Source organism: Biomphalaria glabrata, chromosome 8, assembly GCF_947242115.1.
Source record: "Biomphalaria glabrata chromosome 8, xgBioGlab47.1, whole genome shotgun sequence".
Classification (NCBI taxonomy): Eukaryota; Metazoa; Mollusca; class Gastropoda; family Planorbidae; genus Biomphalaria; species Biomphalaria glabrata.
Genome location: NC_074718.1, coordinates 20,683,884 through 20,710,686, shown reverse-complemented (window position 1 = coordinate 20,710,686; position 26,803 = coordinate 20,683,884). Strand labels below are relative to the sequence as shown.

The window sequence follows — 26,803 nt, the reverse complement described above, 5'->3', positions numbered from 1 at the left end:
GTAAGGTATGAAAATCTCTCCACATGGCTGTAGTACATCTAATTTTTATACGAGACCATCCAAAAAATTTAATTAACGGTATTTCATTTATCTGAAATTCTATTTTTCTTTTACTATTTATACAAACATCCGGAACGATCTATTATATAAACTTTTCAATTGTGTTCATACCTAAAAATTATTGCAATGTTTTGAAACGTAGAATAAAGGTTAATCAATTTTTAATAACTTTTAGTTGTTGTTTTTTTTTTTATATCAAGATGACTGACAGACCGACTGACATACAAAACGCAAAAACAATGCGGCTTTCATCCTTTTTAAATAAATTCTATTAGAACTCAGTGCACCAATGTCTATGAACCCTCGTTAAATATCTCGTGTAAATAAAGACATTTTTTATGGTACCGGTACTAGCCTATTGTGAGGTAATGGATTTTTTTTTCTTTGACGTCATATGAATGGACTCTTTAAATGTAATGTTAAAAGAACGCACTCGGTGCACCAATGTCTATTAACCCTCGAAAAATTGCTTGTATGAATAAAAACATATTTTAGTCTAACTAAGCCGTGTGACGTAGTGTTTTTTTTCCTTTGACGTCATATGGAAGGAATTCTTTAAAAGAAATGCTAAAAGAACGCACTCGGTGCACCAATGTCTATGAACACTCGATAAATGGCTCGTAATGATGAAGGCGATTTTTATTCTAGCTAGGACGTGTGACGTAGTGTTTTTTTCCCTTTGACGTCATATGGAATGAATTCTTTAAATGAAATTCTTAAAGAACGCACTCGGTGCACCAAAATCAATGAACACTCAATAAATGGCTCGTATCGATGAAGGCGATTTTTAGTCTAGCTAGGCCGTGTGACGTAGTGTTTTTTTTTCCTCTGACGTTATATGGAATTAATTCTTCAAATAAAATGAAAAAAAACTCGGTATAGTAATGTTTATTAAGCCTCATTATGTGACTCGCGTTTAAAAAAGGAATGATATCTTGATTTAGATCTAATCTAGATTTTTTAAACTAGATCTAGATTTTTATTACAGTATATCTAGATCTGGATTTATATTCTAATTAAAATTATTTTAGAGTCTATATCTAGAATTTCTAGATCTAGTTTAGACTACAATAGACTAGATTAAGATGTAGAATTTCAATTTCTAAACTTAAAGTGTAAAAAAAAAAGTGTAGATTTTCATTTCCAAACGTTTTGATCAATATTGTAATGTTTCAATATACTTAAACCAATCTACTATTTTTTATTTAATTTAAATTTACGGTAAATGAATCTTTGAAACATTATTACTTTTGACCATCGGATGGCTGCCTGGTCGTGCGGTTTTCGCGCTAGACTGTCGTTCAGATTTATGGATGGTCCAGGGTTCAAACCCTGCCCGCTCCCATCCCCCGTCGTCCTGCGGGAGGTTTGGACTAGGAAGTAATTATCTTCAACTCTGAAGGAACATCCGAAACATGTAAAACATTTTACATCAAAATTAAATCACCTCTTGAATATTATTTGCCAATATGCAGATCCGACAGGGATCCGACTTCGACGGGGGCCGCCTCTGAGTTTGTGTAACACAAACTCTCTTTGTAATCTTGTTTTTTTAATGTTGATGAATTTGCAAAAATTTGCAAGTTAAGCAGCGGGTCTACCGAAAACCAGAAAATATGCCAAGGGGTCTACGAGACCTTGAGCAAATTCTTATTCCTGTTTTCATGTTCATGTTGTTCTGTTATTAGATCTATATTCCTGACAGTTCTTGTTTTTCCCCTACACAATAATTCCTGATTTTGATGCTTACGCATTCTTGTTACTGCACCTGAATTCCTTACGCATTCATGCGACTGAACCCATCCTTAACTCCGTGGCTTGAGAAAGGAACCTTTACCATCTGAAGTCAATTATTAGCCCACGCCATTGCTACATCCCTATTACTTCGAGGACGTATTACAGCGACCGGGCCATTCTAATCTGAACTGGAGTTTTCAGTTCGAGCTAGCACCTCTCAACGCTGATACCCACGCTAGCGGACTAGAACAGTCTACAGTACCGAGACAGAGGGACGAGCATCTCTGAGAGGACAATAACTAAGTGCAGAAACATTAGAGATAAGTTTTAAAAACAATATTGCACTCATATTTGTACCATCAGCAGTCAATATGATGATTTGATTATATCATATATCTTTATTCGTAGATAGATTAATTTTGGATTTATCATTATTATCTCCATCATTGTTATCCCTTCTCTTTTTACCTTTTACTACAATTAATTTTTCTTTTTCAAACTAAAGTAATCATTTTCTTTATTGTACTCTACCTGTGTTCTCTGTTTCCCAACCTGCAATGAGCGTTGGTCTATGGTGTCGTTAAAAACCCCTAGACCTAAGATCACAAAAGCTAAATTATTTTAATAATAATTTGTTTTTAATATCACACACCCCCAGTGGTGCATGACAATGGGAGCTTTTCCCAGCGGTGCATGACACCCCTACACTCAAAAGTTCTGGATCCGCTAGTGCTTCTAAGATTCTATTCTATCAACTATTATTTCATTGTATTCGGTTTTTTTTTTTAAGTAAAGACAAAATAAGAAATAGGCATCCCCTCTATAACTAGGCTAGTATCTTAACAATTTCACTAGTTTAAAAAGTTTGGAGCTGCCTTGCTGTTACAGTTAGTACTTTCCTAAGTTTACCTCCATGTACTGAAAAAAAAAGTCAATAGTTTCAACATTTAAGAGCATTAAAAATTAATGCTCTTCTGTCTGTCATTTTGTGATAAATGCCAATCACCACTAATTCTCCCAGTTGCCGTTGACGAAAACATATGAAAATTTAATCCTATATTTCTTATCTTAAATTTATCTAGGACAACTAAGATATTTTCATGATCTAAACCGCAGCGGTCAAATTGAACAAAAACGAAGTTGTATTCGCAATTTCGAGCCAACATGTGTTTTGAAAGCCGATATATTGAAGAGTACAAAATTATGCTTTATTTTTAAGCCCTTTTTTCTGATATTATTAACTCTCGGTTAGCTGTCCGTAGAGTATCAAACTTGTCTAAGGGTAATGGGTTCAAGTCTCTAATCGCTCGATAACTTTTTTTTAAATCAATTTATTTATTTTAATATCGTTTTTTTCGGACAATTTAATTTTTAATAATTTGATCTACATACGAAATATATAACTTCGATAGTAAGATGATTTTTACCATACCTCTATTCAATTAATACCTTCATGGAACCTAGATAAGTGGAATATGGACACGTATTTCGAGAACGGCTTTAAGAATTTCGTTGATAAGAGAATTATTAGCTTGTTGTCCATACTGGGAAAACGCTAGTTTGGCCGTTATAATTTTTCAAACTATAAAAGACAAAGACTAAATTGCTAGAGAACTAGAAAATATGTATCCTGAACGGACTGTATTTCTTCTGCTATTTCTGTATGCAGGGATTATTCATGAAGACTTTAATAAGTTAATGTTCAGGAAGAGCGAAGTAAAAAATGTTCATTTAATACCCCTATTCTAGTCGCTCTTTCATGGAATCTGGATGCATGAGGCAGGATCCATGAACCTGGACAACTGATCTCAAAAACGCCTCTAACGATAGTCCTAGAAATTTAACAGCTGGTAGGCTATATGTCGCTGAGAAAAGAATAACTATTGGGCCACATGGTTAAAACTCTGGTTTGACCGTTATAATTTTTCAAAGTAAAAATTAATAAATGTAAATTTGGCTTGACTAGAATAAGAAAACAAAACATGAGGTAGTCAGCCATAGTGTAAGAAAACAAAAACATGAGGTAGTCAGCCATAGTGTAAGAAAGCAAAAACATGAGGTAGTCAGCCATAGTGTTCCGAAATTATACGATAACATATTAAATTTAAAGTTGCTTCAATTGAAAATTGTATGAATATCTAAGCTTTACTCATATTTTTTAACGAAAATCTAATATAGATTACCTACATCTAGATTTTAAATCCAGAAGGAGATCTAGATCAAGACTGGATCTTAGAGTTCTAAATCTAGATGTCTAAATCTAAGTCTAGATCTAGATGGTCATATAATAAAAATATCATTAAATAAGCATAAAACGTATATATACATATATTCACGCATCTGACGGTGTCAAAATCATGGGTTCGATAACCATTTTGAACACAATATTTTTGTAGATTATTTTTTATATTTTATTTTAAGTTGTTTAATGGAGATATTGTCTTTTAAAACAAGATTACAAAGATCCCCCCCCCCCATGACGCCGCAGGACGACGGGGGATGGGAACGGGCATGGTTTGAACCCGGGACCATTGATAAATCCACACGACACTCCAGCGCGCAAACCGCGCGAACAGGCAGCCATCCTAGACTATGTTTATGTCTAGACTAAATAGACTCTAGATAAAGATCCAAAACTAAATCTATAGCCTAATCTTAATTAGAATCTAGACTAGATATAGAAATCTATAAACAGAATCTAGATATAAGGCAAAAGGTGCCCCCGTCAGACTTGGCGAGTCAAGGCTTGTACCTTGGCAGCATCATAACAAATGATGGAGATACCTTCCATGATGTAGTGTGCCGAATAGGAAAGGCATGGAGCATTTTCCAAAGGCTGCAGCCTATTTGGACTAGCCAAGCCATTGGACTCGAGACAAGAATACACCTTCTCAACACAATCGTCATTCCAACTGCTACATATGCATGTAAGACATGGAAGTCATCTGTCAAAATTGAGAAAAGACTTAATGTGGCTCAACAAAAATGGCTGAGACGGATTTTGGGAGTCAGTTACACAGATCGGGTCTCAAACAAGGAAATCCTATGCCGAACTGGGAGTCGAACACTTAGTGAGGTTGTGACCGAGCGTCGCATGAGGTTTGCGGGACATGTTCTACGACAAAATGAATTACGCACACCAAGATTTGCGATAACATGGAAACCATTACGAGGAAAGCGCAAACAAGACGTCCTCGTATTACTTGGCGACACATCTTCATGGAGGACTTCAGAACAGTGGACACCAGGTGGGAAGAGGCTTCAGACATTACCAATGACAGATTTTTATGGAGACAGCTTGCCGCCCAATGCGCCGAACAGCGCGGGAGGACCTAAGTCTAAGTAAGTCTAAGATCTACTAGAGCTGGATGTAGGTCAAGATCAGGATTAGTTAGATTACTGGGTTATAGTGCACTTATCAGATTCACTTTTTGATGTGATACTACTGCTTACATAATAAATAAATCTGCACCAATAAAATGTGTCAGGACTACTTTCTTCTCTAATATACGTATGTGTACTTCAATGCTGATTACTAAATGTACCCAAGTCCTGGGCAATACCATAACGACAGAATAAAGATTCAGAACGACAATTCACAGACATACAACATGTTTATTACATACGCTGTAATATAATACAGGCTCAGTTCAGACAATTGAAATATCCAGTATCAATTAAAATATAACAGCTTAATATCCCATAGACGGAATAATGACTACACAGAAAAATAATTAGTCTACACTGCGACTCTATCTATATCCAAAAGTCCAACTGTCCTGGACTAGGAACAAAACCACACTCCTTTTTTATGAGTTACATTCCAATAAAAAAAACATCTCACAAAGTACAACAATCCAAAACAAGAACAGTTTTGAAGTCAACAACCTGAATTGCCCCCCTTCTCTACAGTTAACAGAAGACTCAGGCTGACAAGAACTCAGTCCTGACATAGAAGATAAACTATTTTCTTAATGGATTATAAATGTAAATTTTGTTCAAATTGTTTAATACAATTAAATCTAGATCTATGTCTGACCTCCGTTTATTGTAATTTAGTTGTTGTCAAGTGTATAGCCTAATGAGGATGTGTGAAAATTATTTTTTTTTTATAAAACTTACAACTAAAACGAAGTTCGTATTAAAATTCTTTTTAAAAACAACATTTGAATCAGTATTCTATTCCATGAGTTAGTTAATAAATGGAAAATTTATTTTATAATGATCCATTGATACTTTTTCAATTGTTACCTTAGATCACTGGCGGATCCAGGGGGGGGCGGTAGGGGCGATCGCCCCCCCCCCCCCGAAATTTAGTATAGAAGTCACACAATTTGTATACGAATTTGTTACTTATGTTAATAATATATACTAATTATTTATATCTCAAACTATTTTTAGATTATTTCGCCCCCCCCCTCTAGTATGTTGGCCGATTAGGTGGGGTCGGGAGGGGGCGATAGCATCAATCCGCCCCCCCCCCCCAACCATAAACTTTTGAGTGGGGGGGGGCGGTCCAATTTATTTGTAGAAATCACAGCTTGCCAAAAGAATCAATTAAATATCTATATGATTAAAACTTGTTATTGATATTTTAACCGATCTTTACATTATGTCGTTCCCCTGTTGTCCGATTGGTGTGTGTGGGGGGAGGGGGGTGAAACCTCTACTGCCCTTCCCACCTAAACCCTTTGAGTGGGGGAGGGCGGTCCTACTTTTATGGAGAAATCATAGTTTGTGATTGTGGTGAAATAGTTGCTATTTGTTTATGTTTGTGTAACGTCGTGAGAATGTGTTCACAACATTGATCTAGTGTGCTACTGTCCAAGTCTCTTTCGTCAGTTCATGTGTCGTCCTAGTTTAATAAAGCCTTATGTTTTAGGTTACTCTTCAGTGTTCCTTTATTTCTTATTACAATTTATTAAACTAGGACGACACATGAACTGACGAAAGAGACTTGGACAGTAGCACACTAGATCAATGTTGTGAACACATTCTCACGACGTTACACAAACATAAACAAATAGCAACTATTTCACCACATTCACCCCGCCTAGAATTAAAATAGCAAGTATAATAATATAGTAGGCCAATAGCATAAATAAAAAGAGAATGCCAGTGCATGTAATATAATAGATCAATAAACAGTGTCGAAATATTAATTTCTCTTGTAAACATTAATAAATGGTGATACAAAGAAACCTAAAAACCAGTATCTGTTGTATGACTTATAAACAATTACTAGTTTCTGTTTTAAGTATTAAAAAATAGTGTAGTAAATAAAAAATTTTTGCACGGCACATGATAACTCTTTGTCGACAAGAGAACGGACAAACCGTTGACTCCTTCCTACTTAAGCTTAAAAGTATGGCCAAAGACTGTGACTTCAAAGCTGTCACCGCTGAAGAACACAGAGATATCTTCGTAAGAGACGCCTTCATTACTGGACTGGCTTCAAACAGCATAAGGCTGCGACTCTTAGAGAAATCTACTCTAACTCTACAGTGCGCCTATGAAGAGACAAGACAACTTGAATTTGCCCATAACCATGCCATGGCGTATAACATCCACTCTGAAACTCCCTGTGGAGCTAGCGCCGACGAGGAGAGCCTTTCTCCAACGACAAAAGTAGAACACGAGGTGAGTGCGGCGACTAGTAAAAGATGTTTCTTTTGTGGAAACAGCCCACATCAACGCTTTAGATGTCCGGCCCGTGACGCTACATGCAACCTGTGCGGTAAGAGGGGCCATTTCCAGAAAGTCTGTAGATCGACCAGACGGACACTCAAATCTATAACCTCAGCCATAGTGAAAGCAGATGATGAGACGTCTCGGACTACAACCGTTGGATCTTCCTGGGCATCGACACCAGCGTCCGGTCTTACTAAATCTACTATTTCAATACTCGTCAATGGAGTACCATTGAAGGCTCTCGTAGATACGGGGAGCAGTGAAAGCTATATATCTTCTTCAATTGCTAAAAGGTACAAATGGAAATTAGAAACGTCCAGAAACAGAATCTACATGGCCTCTACACATCTTTCTCGCACTACTCACGGCCATATTTTCGCTAAAATAAAGTACAAAGATGAACAATATGAAAGTGTTAAGCTCTCACTACTAGATGGACTAGTATCTGATGTAATCTTAGGGCTAGATTTCATCAGCCAGCACGAAAAACTGATGATCCCATTTGAAGGAAAACGAAGCACTCTCCAGGTCTGTACGCTGAAAGCTGCACGAGTTGAAGCCCCTCGCCTCTTCGCTAATCTGGCTCCTAACTGCCATCCCATAGCCACTAAATCTAGAAAATATTCTATGCCTGACTCCAAATTCATTCAAACTGAAAGCAAGAGACTTCTATCTGACAAAATTATTGAGCCTTCCACGTCCCCGTGGCGAGCCCAGATAATTGTAACAACGAATGAAAGGCACAAAAAGAGAATGGTTATCGACTATAGCCAAACCATCAATCGATTCACTTACCTCGACGCGTATCCCGTGCCAAAAGTTGATGAACTGGTGCAGGAAATATCTAAATACTCAATGTACAGTACATTTGACCTCAAAAGCGCTTACCACCAGATACCTATCAGGGATGATGAAAAGCAGTACACGGCGTTCGAGGCTGGCGAAAAGCTTTATCAGTTTTGCCGCATTCCTTTTGGAGTGACAAACGGAGTCGCCGCATTTCAAAGGACGATCAACACAATAATTGAGGAGGCAGGGCTACAGGACACGTTCGCTTACGTGGATAACGTTACCATCTGCGGACTTGACTCCATTAGCCACGACCAGAATCTACAGAGATTTCTCAATGCCGCTAAAAAGTACGGTATCACCTTCAACAATGATAAAAGTGCTATTGCGACTAATAAAGTATGCCTCCTAGGCTACGAAATCTCACAAGGGCAATTAAGACCAGACCCCGAAAGATTTCAAGCATTGAGAAACCTACCTCCACCACAAGACATGAAATCACAAAAGCGGGTGATTGGACTACTGTCCTATTATTCTCAATGGATCCCAAATTTCTCCAACAAGATCCATTTATTGGTGAACAACAAAGCCTTTCCTCCCCTTGAACAAGTACAACAAGCTTTTAAACAGCTAAAACACGAACTTGAAAACGCTGCTGTGTCGACGATAGACTACAATCGACCACTAACAGTCGAAACAGATGCCTCTGACATCGCGATTGCCGCCACTCTTAATCAAGACGGCCGTCCTGTCGCCTTCTTTTCAAGAACACTCACTAATAGTGAACGCAGACACTCAGCAGTGGAAAAGGAAGCATACGCTATCGTAGAAGCCCTGAGAAAATGGCAACATTACCTTATCAGTAGACCCTTCACATTGGTTACAGATCAACGCTCAGTGTCTTTTATGTTTGACCAGCAGAACAAGGGCAAGATCAAAAACGAAAAGATTCAAAGATGGCGACTGGAGCTTAGTTGTTTCCAATATGACGTCGTATATCGACCCGGGAAACAAAACGCTGCGGCGGATACCTTTTCAAGGAACCACTTTGCGTCAGCAATGACTGGAGAAGACCTCAAACTGTTACACAACAACCTCTGTCACCCAGGGGTCACGAGACTCCTCCATTTTGTTCGGACTAAGAACTTACCTTTTTCCTGCGAGGACGTCCGCAAAGTGGTAAACCAATGTAAAACTTGCGCTGAACTGAAGCCTAGATTCTTCAAACAGTTTTCAGGCACCCTCATCAAGGCTACCCAACCATTTCAGAGAGTAAGCATTGATTTTAAGGGGCCACTCCCATCTGCTACTCACAACAAATACTTATTAACAATGGTGGATGAGTACTCACGCTTCCCATTTGCCTACCCATGTCCCGATATGTCATCATCTACTGTCATAAAGTGTTTAAATCAGCTGTTTTCCTTAGTTGGGATGCCAGAGTACGTCCATTCTGACAGAGGTACGTCCTTTATGTCGAGGGAGGTGCAATCCTTTCTGCACGAGAGGGGAATAGCTACAAGTAGAACAACCGCTTTTAATCCCTCAGGCAACGGACAAATTGAACGACTAAACAAAACTCTATGGAACGCTGTTACTTTAGCACTGAAAGACCTCGATCTCCCGATCTCAAGATGGGAGCTTGTCTTGAACCAGGCCCTATACTCGATTAGATCATTACTATCTACGGCAACAAACGAAACTCCACATGAGAGAGTTTTCCGGTTCAACCGGAAATCCTCCTTCGGGATATCTATCCCCACTTGGCTATCTAGCCCAGGTCGAGTGTTGCTGAGAAGAGAGAACCGATCTTCAAAGTATGATCCTCTCTCGGAGGAAGTCGAATTGCTGATGTGTAACCCCCAATATGCCGTCGTACGGTTGCCCAGCGGTAAAGAGGAGACGGTCTCTCTAAGACGCTTGGCTCCCACCCCCTCCCCATCCACAACAACAAGTGAACCTTCGTTCTTCCCTCAGAGTGAGGATAATGAATATCCTCCAGAAACTCAAAACACGGAAGTACCAGCCAACACCCCTACGGTGATACAAGAAAGGAAAGAACCCCTGGTAGGCTCTGAGGACCTCCGAGCGCTTCCTCTTGAAAATACCCCACTTGACGCTCAGGAACTCACTAGTGACTCCCAAACTGTAGAACAGGATAGTCAACCCCGTTACAACTTAAGAGAGAGAAGAACCAGACCGAACTATAGAGTCTAGAGTTGTTTCTTTATTGCACTACCTATGTTCTACATAAACTGGCATTGTTTATCTCTTGCTACCGATACTAGAGTTTACTTTTCACTTACTTACGTACATGTTTACTTACTACACTATTTTTTAATACTTAAAACAGAAACTAGTAATTGTTTATAAGTCATACAACAGATACTGGTTTTTAGGTTTCTTTGTATCACCATTTATTAATGTTTACAAGAGAAATTAATATTTCGACACTGTTTATTGATCTATTATATTACATGCACTGGCATTCTCTTTTTATTTATGCTATTGGCCTACTATATTATTATACTTGCTATTTTAATTCTAGGCGGGGTGAATGTGGTGAAATAGTTGCTATTTGTTTATGTTTGTGTAACGTCGTGAGAATGTGTTCACAACATTGATCTAGTGTGCTACTGTCCAAGTCTCTTTCGTCAGTTCATGTGTCGTCCTAGTTTAATAAAGCCTTATGTTTTAGGTTACTCTTCAGTGTTCCTTTATTTCTTATTACAGTGATTAGTTGCATTGATATATAAATTTGATATTATGTCGCTCTCCTTCAGGTATCTTGGCCGATTCGGTGGGGTAAAAGGGGGGTGGGGCGATTGCATGTACTGCCCTCCCCGCTCTAGCCCTCTGAGTGGGGGGGCGGTCATATTTTTATGGAGGAATCATAGTTTGTGAACAAAAATAGTTGAATTTCTATATAATTGATATGTGAAACCATTTGTATATTATGTCGCACCACACTCTAATCTCAAATTTTATGATTAGTGAATATAAAAGAAAAAACAGTTGGGAGGGGCGATACATGCCATCTCCTTTCCCTCATCGGACGAAGCAATAATTTTTCTTTTTGTATTATAGTTAAGAAATTACAAAATGTAAAAAAAAAAAATCAGCCAAATATAATTTATATATGCTATAAATTAAATTCTCGTATCGAGTGGCCCCACCCTTATTCTTTAATGCCAAATGTAATCATTAGCAGAAATTATAAAAAGGAGCGAGGATAAATCGTTTTCATTCTACCGCCCCTCCCATTTCCAGACAGAGTTTATGTAATTTCACATGAATTTATCATATTTATTTTAAGAAAGACTTTGCTTTGGAAAAGTTAGAATTCAAACAAAAATTTTCAGTATAAGAGTCACGATTGAGATGAGTAGCCTTTTTTCCAACCTCTACTTAATCTAATATTTTTCTAGTTAAATTTGGACTATAACTCACAATTTATGCTTGAATTTTATTGAATATTATTTATCGAATTTTTTTTTCGGCGGCGATCCTCAAAGCCTTAATCTAAATATGTGGGGTATCTGATCTTTTCAAGGAACAAATCGGATTTATTTGCAATGTATTAAGGACGTATACATTCAAATTAGAATCTTTTTCAAGTACAATATTATTCAAAAAGTCCTTTTTTAATAGGATGAATAATGAGCTTTAGGTCAGGAGAATGCGTTTCTTCAGCGAAGAATGCAAGAAAACGCTTTTGGCGTCGGGGCGAACCGAACTCCACTGATTAATAATGAGCTGTAGATATCAGGAGAATGCGTTTCTTCAGTGAAGAATGCATGAAAACGCTTTATGCGTCGGGGCTACGCCCCGAAAATCACTGATTAATAGTGAGCTGTAGTTGTCAGGAGCAGGCGTTTCTGCAGTTAAAAATGCAAGAAAACGCTTTTGGCGTCGGGGCTTCGCCCCGAACTCCACTGATTGATAAAGAGCTGTAGATGTCAAAAGCAGACGTTTCTGCAGTGAAAAATGCAAGAAAACGCTTTTTGGCGTCGGAGCTTCGCCCCGAACTCCACTGATTAATAATGAGCTGTAGATGTCAGGAGAATGCGTTTCTTCAATGAAGAATGCATGAAAACGCTTTATGCGTCGGGGCTACGCCCCGAAAATCACTGATGAATAGTGAGCTGTAGTTGTCAGGAGCAGGCGTTTCTGCAGTGAAAAATGCAAGAAAACACTTTTTGGCGTCGGGGCTTCGCCCCGAACTTCACTGATGGATAAAGAGCTGTAGATGTCAGGAGAATGCGTTTCTGCAGTGAAGAATGCATGAAAATACTGAGAAATACTGTTTATCTATTCTTATATATATATATGTGTGTGTGTGTGTGTGTGTGTGCTGTACGCACGTTTATGTATAGGGCTAGGGTTTACAGGGCGTTAGGGTTAGGGTTTGGAAAAAAATCGCCCCCTCCACTCCAAAGTTCTGGATCCGCTAATGCCTTAGATGCAATTTTTTTTGTACTAATGCGCGAATCTATGAATGAAGCTTCATGCATTTATGACGTAGATTATGAATTTTTTAATAAGACTTACTGGCCCTGAAGTTTATCATTTAAAAGTGGTGTAATTTTTTGAAAAATCTGCTTGCATATATAATTTTATAAATTAGATGGTTCACTTTCGGAAAAGAAAAAAAAGTAGCCGTTGCATCAGAAATTTGAATGATCTAAAATATCATGATGTCCGATTTTCATTTTCTCTTCTAGTTTCTGAGATCTAAACTGGACGGACGGACAGACAGACCACACAAAACTAATAGCGTCTTTTCCCCTTTCGGGGGCCGCTAAAAATGTATTTAAAAAAATGTTTTTCTTGTTAATTCTAACAATAATTAGTTATTTTAGTTATTAGGAGCAAAATAATTTAAAAATTGATGGCCTGATAGCATCAGAGAGCCTTTAAAATATTTTGATAAAAATTGAAAAGTTGAAGAATACTCATATATATGTAGGACCATTTTCTAAGGCGTAGCCTGGGAACAAATCAACGTGCGATGCCATTGGGTAATGCTAGTGAGTGTGGGATGAATAAGTGATATTGGTAATTGAATCCTCTGGCAAAACAAAAAATAAATATGTGATTGGGGGGGGGGGGTAGTTTTACAAAGCGTGCCGTGCCTGTTAGATGTAACAGATACTAAAATTCAAGTGTTTTGAGGTCGGGGCGAGAGAAAAAAACTGTGGGGGCGAGAAAAGTGATATAGAGGTCAGAAGTGAATGTGTTTGGGAGGATGATTTAAAGCGGCCCGTTCCAATTAAACGTAACATGCACTAGAATACAGTCCAAAATGGGAGTTGTTGAATTGCGGGCAGTTTTATTGAAAGTGCGAACAAAATAAGGGTGGGAGGTAAGGCGTAAGTATTATGTGAACATTTTTTAGGATGTAATAAGAAAAAAAAAGGACCCGGGCAAAAAAATATCATAAGAGCCTACCAAATATTTCGACTAAGAACGGAAAAGCAGAAGAATACAATATATATTGGAAATAAGACAATGCCCTATTTGTTACGGACGAGAGTTGGGGAAGGGGGAGTAGGGGTAGATGTGATACTCGAATTTACGGGCTGGTTCTGTTTAACGTAATAGATACTAGCATTAGCTGGCTAAAGGGATGTTTGGGGGAGCGTTTTAATTTCTATCATTTTGTTATAAGTAAAAATAAAAAAGAGTGAGAGGGTCCATTATATTACGATAAGTAAGAAAGAAAATGGGATTGGTCCATGGGAAAATAAATAATATTTAGCTTGGGAACAAATCAATGTGCGATGTCATTGGGTATTGCTAATAAAATATATTATGTTTAACAAAGAATCAATACATCCAATCATTGGTAACTATGGTAACCAAAAGAAAATCTTAATCGACCATCGGCGACAATGGTTATGCTTGCCCTGCGTGAGGCAAAATGTGTAGGTCACAGCTGGGGTTGCGTTGTCACGGGAAATGCTGTATTAATCTTCGAACGCGAAGACAAGCCTTATTATGGAATAATTAGTGATGATAATGACTTTTAATATTTCAACTTAGATTTTTTTAATTACAGTTACTTGTTTCATTACATTACGGAGGACAAGATAGTTTATATGTGCATTACAGACGATGTAAGTTCAAAGTTTTGTTTAAATTATGGTAGATAAATTATTGTTTAGAATTACTAAATATAAACATACACTTATTTATTTTAATAAAATTTTAATTATTTTTTCATGTACATAGTTAAACAAAATGCAAGAAAGGAAAAAAAAAAAAGAAGGTTACAAAGATGTTTTTGTGGAAAAACTCAAAATCAGCCCTTTAAATGGTCCACCCAGGCAGGTAAAAAGGCAGGTTTCAATATTTTCAGAAAGAATATATCAGAATGAAATTCATCAAAGACTAATGACAGAGAAAAATGGAGAAAAAGGCTTGACAGATCTTGTGTGGTGTCCCAGCGATCCAGCAGACCAAATGATAGGTGAAAGTGAATGTGAAGTTAGATGTGAACCTTACCTAACTGATGTCTCTTAATGAATATCTAATTCATCTAATTGTTTTATTTAAATCCTCAAGAAAAAAAACATATTTCCGTAAAAAAAAAATACTTTCGTTCAGTGCTCTTTGGTGATCTTGCAGCGCTGCGGTCTACGCGATAATATGAAAACCTACTTATTAATTGTTTTAATTTATGTCTAACTTATATGCATACTAAACAGATTTTTTTCTCTTAAAAAAAAGTAAAAAAAAATTGTGTGTGTAAATGTAGAACTTACTTAACTTAGGAATACAAATGTAAAAAAAATGTTCACAAAAAATCTAAAACCGTTTGCATAAATTTGTTAAAAATATGGTAAATAGTCACTTGCCGTAATAAAGAGCCTCCCGTGTTTGTTAATATTTATAGTGAATGGTTGAAAAAAGGATGTATTGTTATGGAAAAACTGCTTGCATAAGTGATTTAAAAATTTAGATTTTTCGATTTTAGAAAAGAAAAAAGTTGCCGTTACATCAGAACTTTGAATGGTCTAAAACAGTGATGCCCAACCTTATACAGCCTGCGGGCCATTTTAATTTCCGACACTCATGTCGCGGGCCACATCAATGAAAAGATACAGAAAAATGAAATAGAGACTAAACCATTTTAAAAAGTTTTATAACAATCCCTTGGATCCAGCCATAAGTCAATTACATAACAAGGGTTTCAGGTGTTTTATAACTGAAACAGTTTTTCTACTAAATTAAGTGCTTGTAAACATTGTGATCCTACACAGCAATTGTTTTCGGAAATGTGCAAGGTTTATGTAGACAACACGGCGAAGAAATCTATTGTCTGTATTGCTCTGAATTTCTCAAGCTGGGAAGTCTGGCTTTCTAAGTCAATCAGTTCCACTTGGTGTCACTCCTCAGCTGCAATAGTAATTATTTCGAAATCTATTGCTCTGTCATTTAGTTTTGAATGGAGTTTTTCATCAAATAATCCACTCGTTTTGCAATTGTCATGCCAGAAATGTTGACAGCTTTAAATGCATTTTATTTTTTTTCAGGCCGATTTTATTCCATTCCTTCTAGCAAGCACTTTTTTTATGCTTCATTTCCCTTCTTAAAATGTGAGCAACTCTGTAGCCTCCATTACAGCCGCGACTCATTTTATTGACTTCTTGGTAAATATTTTCGTCATTCGCTCAACTCTAGACGTAACTTAGCGACTCTTTTCTTAGCCGCTCAAGCCAACAATGCCTCCATATTTTTGTAATGGTTTGTTATAGAATGCCTCTTTATGTTATGTTCTTTAAAAACAGCCACACTTTCTGTACAAATCAAACATGTTGGCTTGGTAATTTAGATGTATACCCGAACCTAAAAGATGCAGAAAAGATGCACATGAGATGTCAAGGACACAGCTAGCTCAAGACAGCCGCTGAATCGTCCAAGACTCTAAAAATAACTGTCAATTCTTGTCGCTGAAAAAAACAAACTTGTGTTCTTATAGAAAAACAAATTAACATGAATAACTAACAAGACATAGATTAGTATGAAATACATCAAAGGAAACGTGAGAGTCATAACATAGAGAAAATAAATTTTTCAACCTTTTTCTTTATATTTTCTACATTTTGTGCTGATGTTTTGGCGGGCCGGTCAGAACCACGTCGCGGGTCGGATCTGGCCCGCGGGACGTAATTTGGGCATCACTGGTCTAAAATATTATGATGTCGGATTTTCACTATCTTTTCTAGTTTATGAGATCTAAACGGGACGGACGGACGGACAGACATTGCACACAAAGCTATTAGCGTCTTTTCCTCTTTCGGAGGCCGCTTAAAAAGCCTTTTATAATCTTTTTTATTTTTGTTATTCAATTTTATACAATCTCATTAATTTTATGACATTTATACAGTGTAATAAATATACTTTTATCAATTTTGTTTTCTTTTTTAGGACTTTGAACGATCAAAGGCCTTTTTATTTTTAAATGAAATAAAAAGAAGGTAACATTTTTTTTTAGAATTAACTAACATTGTGAGTATTAAAACAAAATATCTCATAACAAGTAAAGTAACTCTGTTTAGTTGGTGTTTTTGTACAGTTAAAAATGTAGCTGTTTTAAATTCAATTTGTTGATAAATTTGTTTACATGTCCATTTCTTCATAAATTGTATTTTTCAAGTATTTTAGCAGTAAAATAACTTTTGTAAAACACTTTTCTATGGCTCTGAGTTCTGCTCTATTGAAGGCATTTAAGGCCTCTGGAACACCTTTGCTCCATAATGGACATACTCTGTCAAGACTACCTTACAAATAGCCGGTTATGTTCTGCTGAAGGCTGGTGTGGAAATTATAGAAGCACTACTTACCATCCGACGGCTGCGCTTGGTCCGACACTTATCCTGATCTTTTTTTAGCAAGCTCAAAGGAGGACGGCGTAACAGAGGTGCCACCGGAAGCGCTATAAAGATCAACCCATTTTGTCCTCACCGGCATAACGGAAAGTAACTGACAGCAGATGCTCTCTGAGCGAGACAGTTGATGAGTTCTCACTAAGGCTGTATCATATAAGTGGAAAAGAAAACTTAAATAAGACTCCCGCCGGACTACGGCTTTGTCTGCATTAGATGTGGCAAAATATGAAGGTCGCAACTCTGTTTGCGCAGACATGTGAAACACTGCACTCATCCCTAATATTCGTTAGGAAGACATTACCATTCATATAAATGGCCTCCTACCTTCATCATTTTATAGGTAGTGGAGTGCTTATGTCCATAACCATTAAAATAGCTAGGTACATTTTTGTTTTAAATTTACCATGTTTTATCTTGCATCTAGATTTCAAGCACAGTATGGAGTTCGAGCTCAAACTGCCTTGCCTTATGCCATGAATAGTGACTTTTCACGAACAATGGCATCACAAATGGTAATAATAAGTACCTTAAGTTTATCTTAAGACTTAAACTTAGATCCTTCGGCGCATTAGGTGGCAAACTGTTTCCACAAAGATGTCACTGGCAATGTCTGAAGCCACTTTCCACCTGGTGTCCACTGCTCTGAGGTCCTCCATGAAAGTGTGGCGCCAGGTTATATGAGGACGTCCGTGTTTGCGCTTCATGTTCCTCAAACCTCATGCGATACACTGTCACAACCTCACTAAGTGGTAGACTCCCAGTTCGGCATAGGATTTCCTTGTTTTAGACCCGATCCCTATAATATAAATGACTCCTAAAAATCCATCTTTGTTGAGCCACATTTATTGTTGTCTGAATTTGAAGGCTATTTTTTTTTAGTGCTAGATGTATAGGTTGACTTGGGGCTACTATAGGATTGTGTTGACCAGACAATGCTTATTTAGTATTATGATTTAATGAAGATCCATACCTCTAATATCTACTAAACACTCAAAGAAAAACTTCATGCCGGAGATTCAAATGTAGATATGTTTAGTAGTTCAAACAATGAAGATTCTTTAACTCAAAATACAATACTTTAATTCAGAAACTAGGAATCACTCAAAATATTGTCATAACTGAAGTGAGGCAAACTCAACGAGACACATCGATGTTTATTTACAGGACATCACAAATACATGTAGAACAACATGTCTTGAGCACAGCATCTTTACATCAGCTCTCACTTGGGCGGAAATCGTTCTCTCTCTCTAATAATGTCAACATCCGACTTAGTCTTGTCACTAATAGTGCTAACCTTCTTTCTGCACTAGCTTGGCTTGCGGTGCGCATGACAGAGTTATAACATTGCCCCCTTCTTAGAGCTTTTCGTCCCGAAAAGAAACAGTGCAGTGGAGGTTAGACAGTTCAGGTGGAGGTCGATCGGGGGAGGCACAGGCGGCAGGGAGCGTGTTCCCCACGAAATCATCCTTACTGTTTTCCTCTGGTGCCGCTTTCTCTTCCGCCAGTTGACCAGGCTGTTGTTGAGACGATGACGCGGCCGTTTGACACACAACGAGACTGTGTCGAGCACTGTTTTCCTCAGCACAGCCGTTGATCAAAAACGCTGTCTCAGCAGACCCTTTCGACAGACGCCTCCCAAGGAGACTGCAGGCTCACATGCAGCAACGTTGCAAACAAAGTCCAATGCGCCGCAGTCACCCTCACCCAACAGTCTCACATCCAGGAGATAGTTCTCTTCAAGTTCAAGTTTCGAATGTCTTCCTCATGACAGCTCAGATTTAGCCTGGGTTGATTGACATTCGTCTATGCTAATGTCGATGATGATGGCAGAAGTACACATGCCTTGTTTGTAGTTTTCTTGGCATCCCCATTTCCTGTGTGATGCGTCGCACGTACAGCTCATGATAAACTTCTGGATGCAGTTGTCGAGCTTCCAATTTCCCCCGTAGGCACCGGCAGATAGGCAGAGGTCTTTAAAGTCCATAGAAACAGGCTTGGACGCAGACGTTGTCTTGCTCCGTCCGGCTCATTGAGGTACTGGTAACATTCCAGATGGAACAAACGCTTCAGGCATGTAACAGACTTCAGTTGCTTCCTGTCTCTTTCCGTCAGATTCGGTACATCCCGTTGAGATCATCACAGCAATCGTTGTCACGTTTCTCGTCTTGAAAGTCACAACCACAAGACTTGCCCACAACACAGACACAGACGGCGCTCCAATCCCCAGCGTCTCCGTCACCACTGTTTGTGCAGCCACAGTCTTGACCACGCAACTATCAACGAGTCTACAGGCAACTGCTCCTTTATCAACGAGTCTACTCCTTCTTTCGCTTGAGACACCATTTTATCTACCTTGTTCCCCATACTGTAAATTTGTTCTCACATTGCATCAATACCTTCATGTATCTTGCCAATAAGCTCATAAATCTCCGGTTCAATTTCAATAGGTAGGTAGGCCTATCCGGATCTTCGTCTTCTTCTATTAGTGACAAGACTAAGTCGGATGTTGACATTATTAGAGAGAGAGAGAACGATTTCCGCCCAAGTGAGAGCTGATGTAAAGATGCTGTGCTCAAGACATGTTGTTCTACATGTATTTGTGATGTCCTGTAAATAAACATCTTGTGATGTCCTGTAAATAAACGTCTGTCTCGTTAAGTTTGCCTCCCTTCGGTTATTACAATATGAAAAGAGAGGGGGAAGCGGTAGGTGGAATCGCTACCCATTCACAACCACACATTGTTAAACAAATTTAGTGTAATAGAGGAGCAGTTTTCTTTTCTTGATCAAGTTACGCTCAACCTATACCCCCCCCCCTCAATCTTGTAGCTGGACCGTCCTTAGTCATATGCAAAATAGGCAGCTGCCTTGGCCTCCAATTGGCAGGAGTCTCGCAAAAGGACTCACAGAATTTTTTTTAGAGAAAAAATAGCGAAACGTGAATTAAATCTCAAGCAGAACTCTATGGATCTATGTCTTCTCGCCTAGCACTAATTTTAATTCTCTACTTTGATTGAAGGTTTATTGACAAATATTTAGATCTACTTGTTAGATTACATACCTATGTTAGAAGACCATTGTTTGACATGTGGAAATGTTATTTCTAGTTTAGTGACCATAAATCGTCCATGAAGCATATTAGTGCTATGTGAATTCAACTTATTTGTTGATTTTGATATAGATACAGTTGATACAGAACAGTTCATGGCATATTTTACGTCTTAATTTTTTTGCTTTTCTATTTGAGTTGAGGCCACACTATCCGCTTTGCATTGGGCCTCCCTATTAATTTTACCTCCACTGAGGACTCCCAGCTAGGAGAAAGTGGATTACATCATCACTAGATCTGTGTCAGCTTAATAAAATCAATCTTTCAATTTTTCTCTTTGTGATGTGATGGTTAGGGTTAGGTAGATCTACGTGTATAATCTATTATGTTCATTAATTATATTTAAAAGTACATAAACACACACTCCACTTTGCCCACGTATTTTCTAGATCTAGTACGGTAAAAAACAAGGTTACAAAAGACAGTTTGTGTGGAAACAAATTCAAAATCGGCCACAGGCAGGCTTCAATATTTTCAGAAAGAACATCCGAATGAAATTATATCAGACAAATGAGAGATAAGAATGGAGAAAGAAGGTTAACAGATCTTGTGTAGTGCTCCAACTTTCCCGCAGATCTAAATGTGGTGGGTTCGGCACAGAATATGACAACCAAAATGACGAAGCAAGTCAGGAGGTTTATTTCAAGTTTAATGCACACAAAAAACCTGCCAAAGGCAAACATACAACATAATTACTAATGAGCATAAAATAAACAAAATTATATGGTCTAAATGAACAGACCAATTTGTAAACACAACATCAGGTATAAATACTAGATCAAGCAAAAAAAAACAAATAAGAAATTCTTATAGTGTGAACCAATCATCTCTTTTATAAACACAAGAGAGATATGGAACACCACCAAACATTATAAAAATAAATGACAAAGTAATTTTCAAAAAATAAATCAACTAGTTCTATATAAAACTAACATACATTGAAGAGCTTCGCTCTTACCTTTTCTTACAAAACTATGACAATTAAATAGAACAAATCTATACACGGTTTCTTAACAGTCAGTATCTACAACTGGTTATAGGAATATATTTACAAGAGGGACAATTAATATGGTGAGCTTGACTCACAAAGAAAAGATACAATGGGCTTGGCTCATAAGATATGAGCTCGACTGATAAAAAAAACAACAAAATAGGAACTGAGGTCCCCATATTATATACAGAGTGGGCCTTCCTTCCAAAGGCATCTCAAAACTACAAAACAAAGGTAGTCCGACAATGAGGACAAAACCTGAGTAGCAATATGCTATATAAAAAATAAACAAGAATATATGATATACAAGAAACAGTAAAAATGTGTTTACCTGCAGCCTTGGTCAAAACAATGAACTTAGGACAAACACAGCAGGATCAGACAAGGTGGTATTGGAGTGGATGCGGCCCAGTGAGTTTTAATGCAGGATGCCAGCAGGAAAAGGAATTCAAATTCCGGCTTCCGGGGCACAGGTCAACTTGGTCCTTTGCTGACCGGTGCTTGGTGAAGTTCAGTCGACCCGTATGTCATGTCCTCCCCACTACATAAAGGATAGGTGAAAGTTAATATAAAGTTAGATGTGAACCTGGCCTAAATAGTTCCCCTTTCAGACCTTGTGGTCTATAGGCAGATGATGTAAAGTTCATCTGTTTTTGTGGCCTACGGTTAACGAGGGTGTCATGTAGCCAGCACAACGACCAACCGCCTTTAATTTTCCCCAACTAAATGTCAGGTACCCATTAGAGCTGAGTGGACTCAGAGGCGCCCAAAGATTCCAAAGTTGAAAAGCCCAGGATTCGAACCCGGTACCCCGGTTCGGAAGTCAAGCGCTTTACCGCTCAGCCACCGCGCCTCCCTTGGCCTTACAATTGATCTAATTGTTTTGAAAAATATTCAATCTCTTATTCGAATCCTCAAAAAAAAAAAAAAAATTTCCGCAATTTAAAAAAATGTTCATGAAAATGAAGTTTACAAGATTACTATTCGTTTTAAATAAGGTCTAACTTATAATGCATTCTAATCGGCTTTTTCTCTTTAAAAAACCTGCTTGCATAACTGATTTTAAAAATTAGATTTTTCGCTTTCAGAAAAAAAAAGTAGCCGTTGCATCAGAACTTTGAATGGTCTAAAATATTGTGATGTTGGATTTTCAATATCTTTTCTAGTTTACGAGATCTAAACGGGACAGACGAACAGACATTTCGCACAAAACTAATAGCGTCTTTTCCCCTAAAAACATGGCCTAAATTGTGCCGATGTGCTAAAAACTCAAACTCAAAACGTTTTTATCTACTTTATAAAGTAAAAAGTAAGGCGTATGTATGTGACGAATAGAAATCAAAACCGTTTGACCAATCTTGGTAAAACTTGGCAGGAATGTTCCTTGGGTACTAACTTAGACCGTAGTGTATGTATTGTAGCCCTAAAACAAACTTAAGACCCTCAAAAAAAATAAAGTTGTCCGACTCTATTAAAGCTGTAGTATTTATGGATCTAGGCTTTGTTTACAATGTTGACATGAGAAAAGACCGAAAGGATTTAGATCTAGATATAATTTTACGAAATGATCTAGATATAATTTTACGAAATACACTTTGCGCAGATAGTTTTTGACACATGAAAATACAAAAGAAGTTCCATTGATTTCATTATATAATAAAATTAACCTTCAAATTTGTAATTCAAAACCATTTTTTACATACATTAGTTCCTTATATCTGTGACTACAGATTTCCTGGCGAACATTATTTCATTAGACAGTACCGAAATGTTACACATCTTTCCATTCCTAGATCTAATTAGATAATATAACTTCTCCTTCACACAAATAGTTTTATACTTTAATACATGAACATACTATTTATAGTCCATTCATTTCATATTTTGATCAAATTAACAATAAAATTTGGTTTTCTAAAGCATTTTTAATACATTCGTTTATGAAAGCTGCGAAGCCGTGTTGAGATAGGACTATATTCATTTATTAATCGCGTACTAAAAATTATTTCGTTTAATTGTCTACTTTATAATCCTATTCATTTAACAAATCGGATCAAACCGTTTTAATTATACTATTAATCTATCGCTCTTTTCGTTTTAAATAGATATGTATGTATCGGCTTCGGGTAAACCCATTTTCGCAAAACTAATTTTATTTTCGTAGCGAAAGAGAAAAAACTTGAAAGGATCATTAGCTAAGTTTAACATACATCTAGATCCAATCCACTAGATTAGTAAACACAAACTTAGACCCGCAGGCCGCGGTTAATGTCAGGCTAGTAACTAATAAAACAGAAAAGATTCTCTACCAATCTTGAAGAAACTAGCTATGAATAGGCCTATAAGAAAACAAAAACATAATTCAAAACCCGAAAAAAAAAAAGCCGGGTAAAATAGCTATTTGTAAATAATAATGTATAAAATCTCGCAATCTGGGTAGACTATATTTAAAACTTGAATATAGATTTAAGCATTTTCGTTATCGAATATATATCTAAAGTGTTTACGATCAATCTAGATGCCTATTCTACACTCTCGTTTCGTCCCGAGACATGACGTTAAACTGCGCTCCTCTTTCCTTAGCACTTTTGGAGCTCAAAAGTGCCCTACTTCTTTACTATTGTTACGTATTTCTGAATCTTCTGGCTAGATGTAGTAGTAGGCACACAAATAAAAACACTGCAAAGAACTTGACGACTAAACTTTCAGCTTTATATAACTTTAATGACTATTAATTCTAACAATTCATCACTGTAACATGTAGCGTAGAAGACTGTACATTATCTGTCAGTTTACAGTTAGCTATACTTCGTTGCAATTCATCTCTTCACTTCGTTGCAATTCATCTCTTTTCAACTTTCCTCGAGCCGTATTCCACAGAACAGACCAACGACACACTTCCCAGTGTCGCTCCAGGTCTCCCAAAGCTGAACCAAGTCGTACTCAAGTCTACCGAATCAGAGCCGCACACGTCTTACATCGACTGTATCGACTGTAACGGCTCAAGTCCACTGTAGTTCGCTGTATAGACTTTAACGACAGTAGTCCACTCCAGTTAACTCTACCCTAGTTAACTTGCATCGAGTCGTACACATTTCTCTTCCACAGAGCCGCACACGTCTTACATCGTCTGTATCGACTGTAACGGCTCACTCACGACTCCATACGACTGACTTTAACATTAACTCTCTGGCTTATATAGAGTCCCTAATCGCTTGTCCAAAGTTGCACAAACACGGCTAGTATCCTCTGAAATAACACGTGAGGAAACGTCACATCCTGTCTTTGTTTATACATGTAGATTCCAGAAAACATCGGCTGCAGTGTCATCAAGTTGGGGTCACACGTAGTGACCTCTATCTGTCACTGTTCATTAGTAACTGTCCCCCTACTTAGATCTGTTCGTCCCCTGGAACAACACGTGAGGGCACGTTACATCCTGTCTTTGTTTGTACATGTAGATTCCAGAGGACACTCGCTGCTGTGTCATCTCGCCGGGGTCATACGTTGACCTCTACCTATCACTGTTCATTTGTAACACTATCATTGTGTCTGCCTCATCTTTCTCTCAGTCTGCCTTCATTATTCATCACTCTTGTCTCCTTATCTTTAAATTGTCTTAGACCAGTCCTTTTGTCGTGGACTGCGACGTGTAAGGGGGGGATAAAGTGATCCGAGGATAAACTACCACAATACAATTCTTTGGCTCCAAGTTCACCAAGAACCTGAGGCCCAGATGGCCCGCTCTGGGTCAACCGGCTGGTCATGCTGAGCTACCAGCATGGGTCTTCGACCTATGCTGGAAGGTCAATCAGGGAGCTGCTGTATGCAGCAGCTGACTGAGTATAGCGCCTGTGTAGCCCTGGTGGGCTCATTCTGGACATCCGAATGGCCCGTCCCCTTGTTGGACTCGATGGCGGGTGGGGAGCACAGGTGCCGAATTACTAATTAGTAAATTTTTACTACCTTTACTATTTTAACTGTGAATAGACCTTGTTTTTAATGATTTAACTGTATGGAATTTAGCTCTTGTAAAGGAGAGTAATCCTTGATGTATTACGGGCACGACATGGCCTAAATTGTGCCAAAAACTCAAACTCAGCATGTCAAAACCAACACTCCGGGAGAACCCGGAGACTTTATGTCTGACTCAGGTTCTCCTAAGAGAACCCAGCCAGACACTCCAACCTTTACTAAGTTAGAAGATGACAAACTCCCTAATGGGAGAAATCAAATTAGAGAGGATGCCCGAGGTGAGGGAGGAGGAAATAACCTCCGCTCTAACCAGAGGGATCTCCCCTCTCCAGAGAGAAAGACTTCCCCCAAACCCAAGACTAAAAATACTTAGTTCACTGGCATTAAGGAAAACCCTCCGTGGGCCTCCCAAGGCCTAATAGCTCCAATTAGGGCATTTGGAATAAGCCATGGATTCCAGAATTGTACTGTGGAACTGTAGAGGCCTCAAGGCCAATTATGAGGAAATGCAGCTACTTATGGACTCTGAGACTCCTGTAGCTGTCTGCTTACAGGAAACATTTCTGAAAGATAGCTTCAGTTTCCGAAGCTACAGTGCTTACAGCAGGAATGTTGAGGATGCAGAGAGAGCATCAGGTGGAGTCTGTATCCTGTGAAGGACAGCGTCCCCCATGAGAAGGTAGAACTACAGACCGCACTACAGGCCGTAGCAGCTAGGATAACCCTACACAAGGTTATCACTTGCTGCAGCCTGTATCTACCACCAGGCGCTTCATGAAACCCAACAGACATGGAGGACCTATTGAAACAACTCCCTCGGCCCTATATAATCCTTGGGGATTTCAATGCCCATAACACTATGTGGGGATCCAACAATACTGACACAAGAGGTCGTATGCTGGAGGATATCTTCCTCCAACATGATTTATGCATACTTAATGATGCATCCCCGACCTACTTGCACCCAGGAACTGGATCTCTCACGTGCATTGATCGCACTGTATGCGTCCTCGGACTTCTGGATGACTTTAAATGGTCAGTAAGCAATGATCTACGGGGTAGTGATCACTTTCCAATCATCATTGCTAACAATCTCCCCTCATTCAGTTGACCTCAGCGGTGGAAGCTGAATAAAGCTGATTGGGAACAATTCCAAAAAAGATGCTCCGAGGATATCACAGACAATATCCTAAATGAACAGAGCCCAGCTGATACCTCTGCTAGCAAGCTACTTGGTAGCTTAATACGAATAGAACAAAAATTATATTTCCGTTTTTTTGTTGTTTTTTAAGCATTTTGTCCGTGACCTATATATGGTATACCTAGATTGGAAAATGAATACAAATTCGTATCCGATCGTTATGTACGTAACTCTTTTTTTTCAAGCTGTAATGGAATTCGCTGTGAATATTTGAAAATTGCTCTTTTCTATCTTTGAAAAGTAATATTTAGTTTTCAAAGTTTATAAATAATACATTTCCATTATTTGGATTTTTCTGTTGGGCTGCCTTTTTTTTTTTTGCCTGGGCATTGTGCGTTTATACCCTATCTCTT

The 26,803-nt window shown here is 38.1% G+C and overlaps 1 protein-coding gene across 6 annotated transcripts in view; it reads left to right on the top strand.

Moving 5' to 3' along the window:
• The window catches only part of LOC106067518 (vesicle-associated membrane protein 7-like), a 138,860-nt gene that overhangs the window by 82,629 nt on the left and 29,428 nt on the right, over window positions 1–26,803 (top strand). For 5 of the 6 annotated variants that reach the window (XM_056038957.1, XM_056038956.1, XM_056038960.1 and 2 more), the window contains exons 3-6: window positions 14,339–14,396; window positions 14,512–14,610; window positions 16,711–16,760; window positions 17,596–17,683. In XM_056038957.1, the coding sequence (XP_055894932.1) occupies window positions 14,339–14,396; window positions 14,512–14,610; window positions 16,711–16,760; window positions 17,596–17,683 (295 nt within the window). The remainder of the gene's footprint in view (window positions 1–14,338; window positions 14,397–14,511; window positions 14,611–16,710; window positions 16,761–17,595; window positions 17,684–26,803) is intronic. The other variant, XM_056038961.1, reaches the window with a different exon arrangement.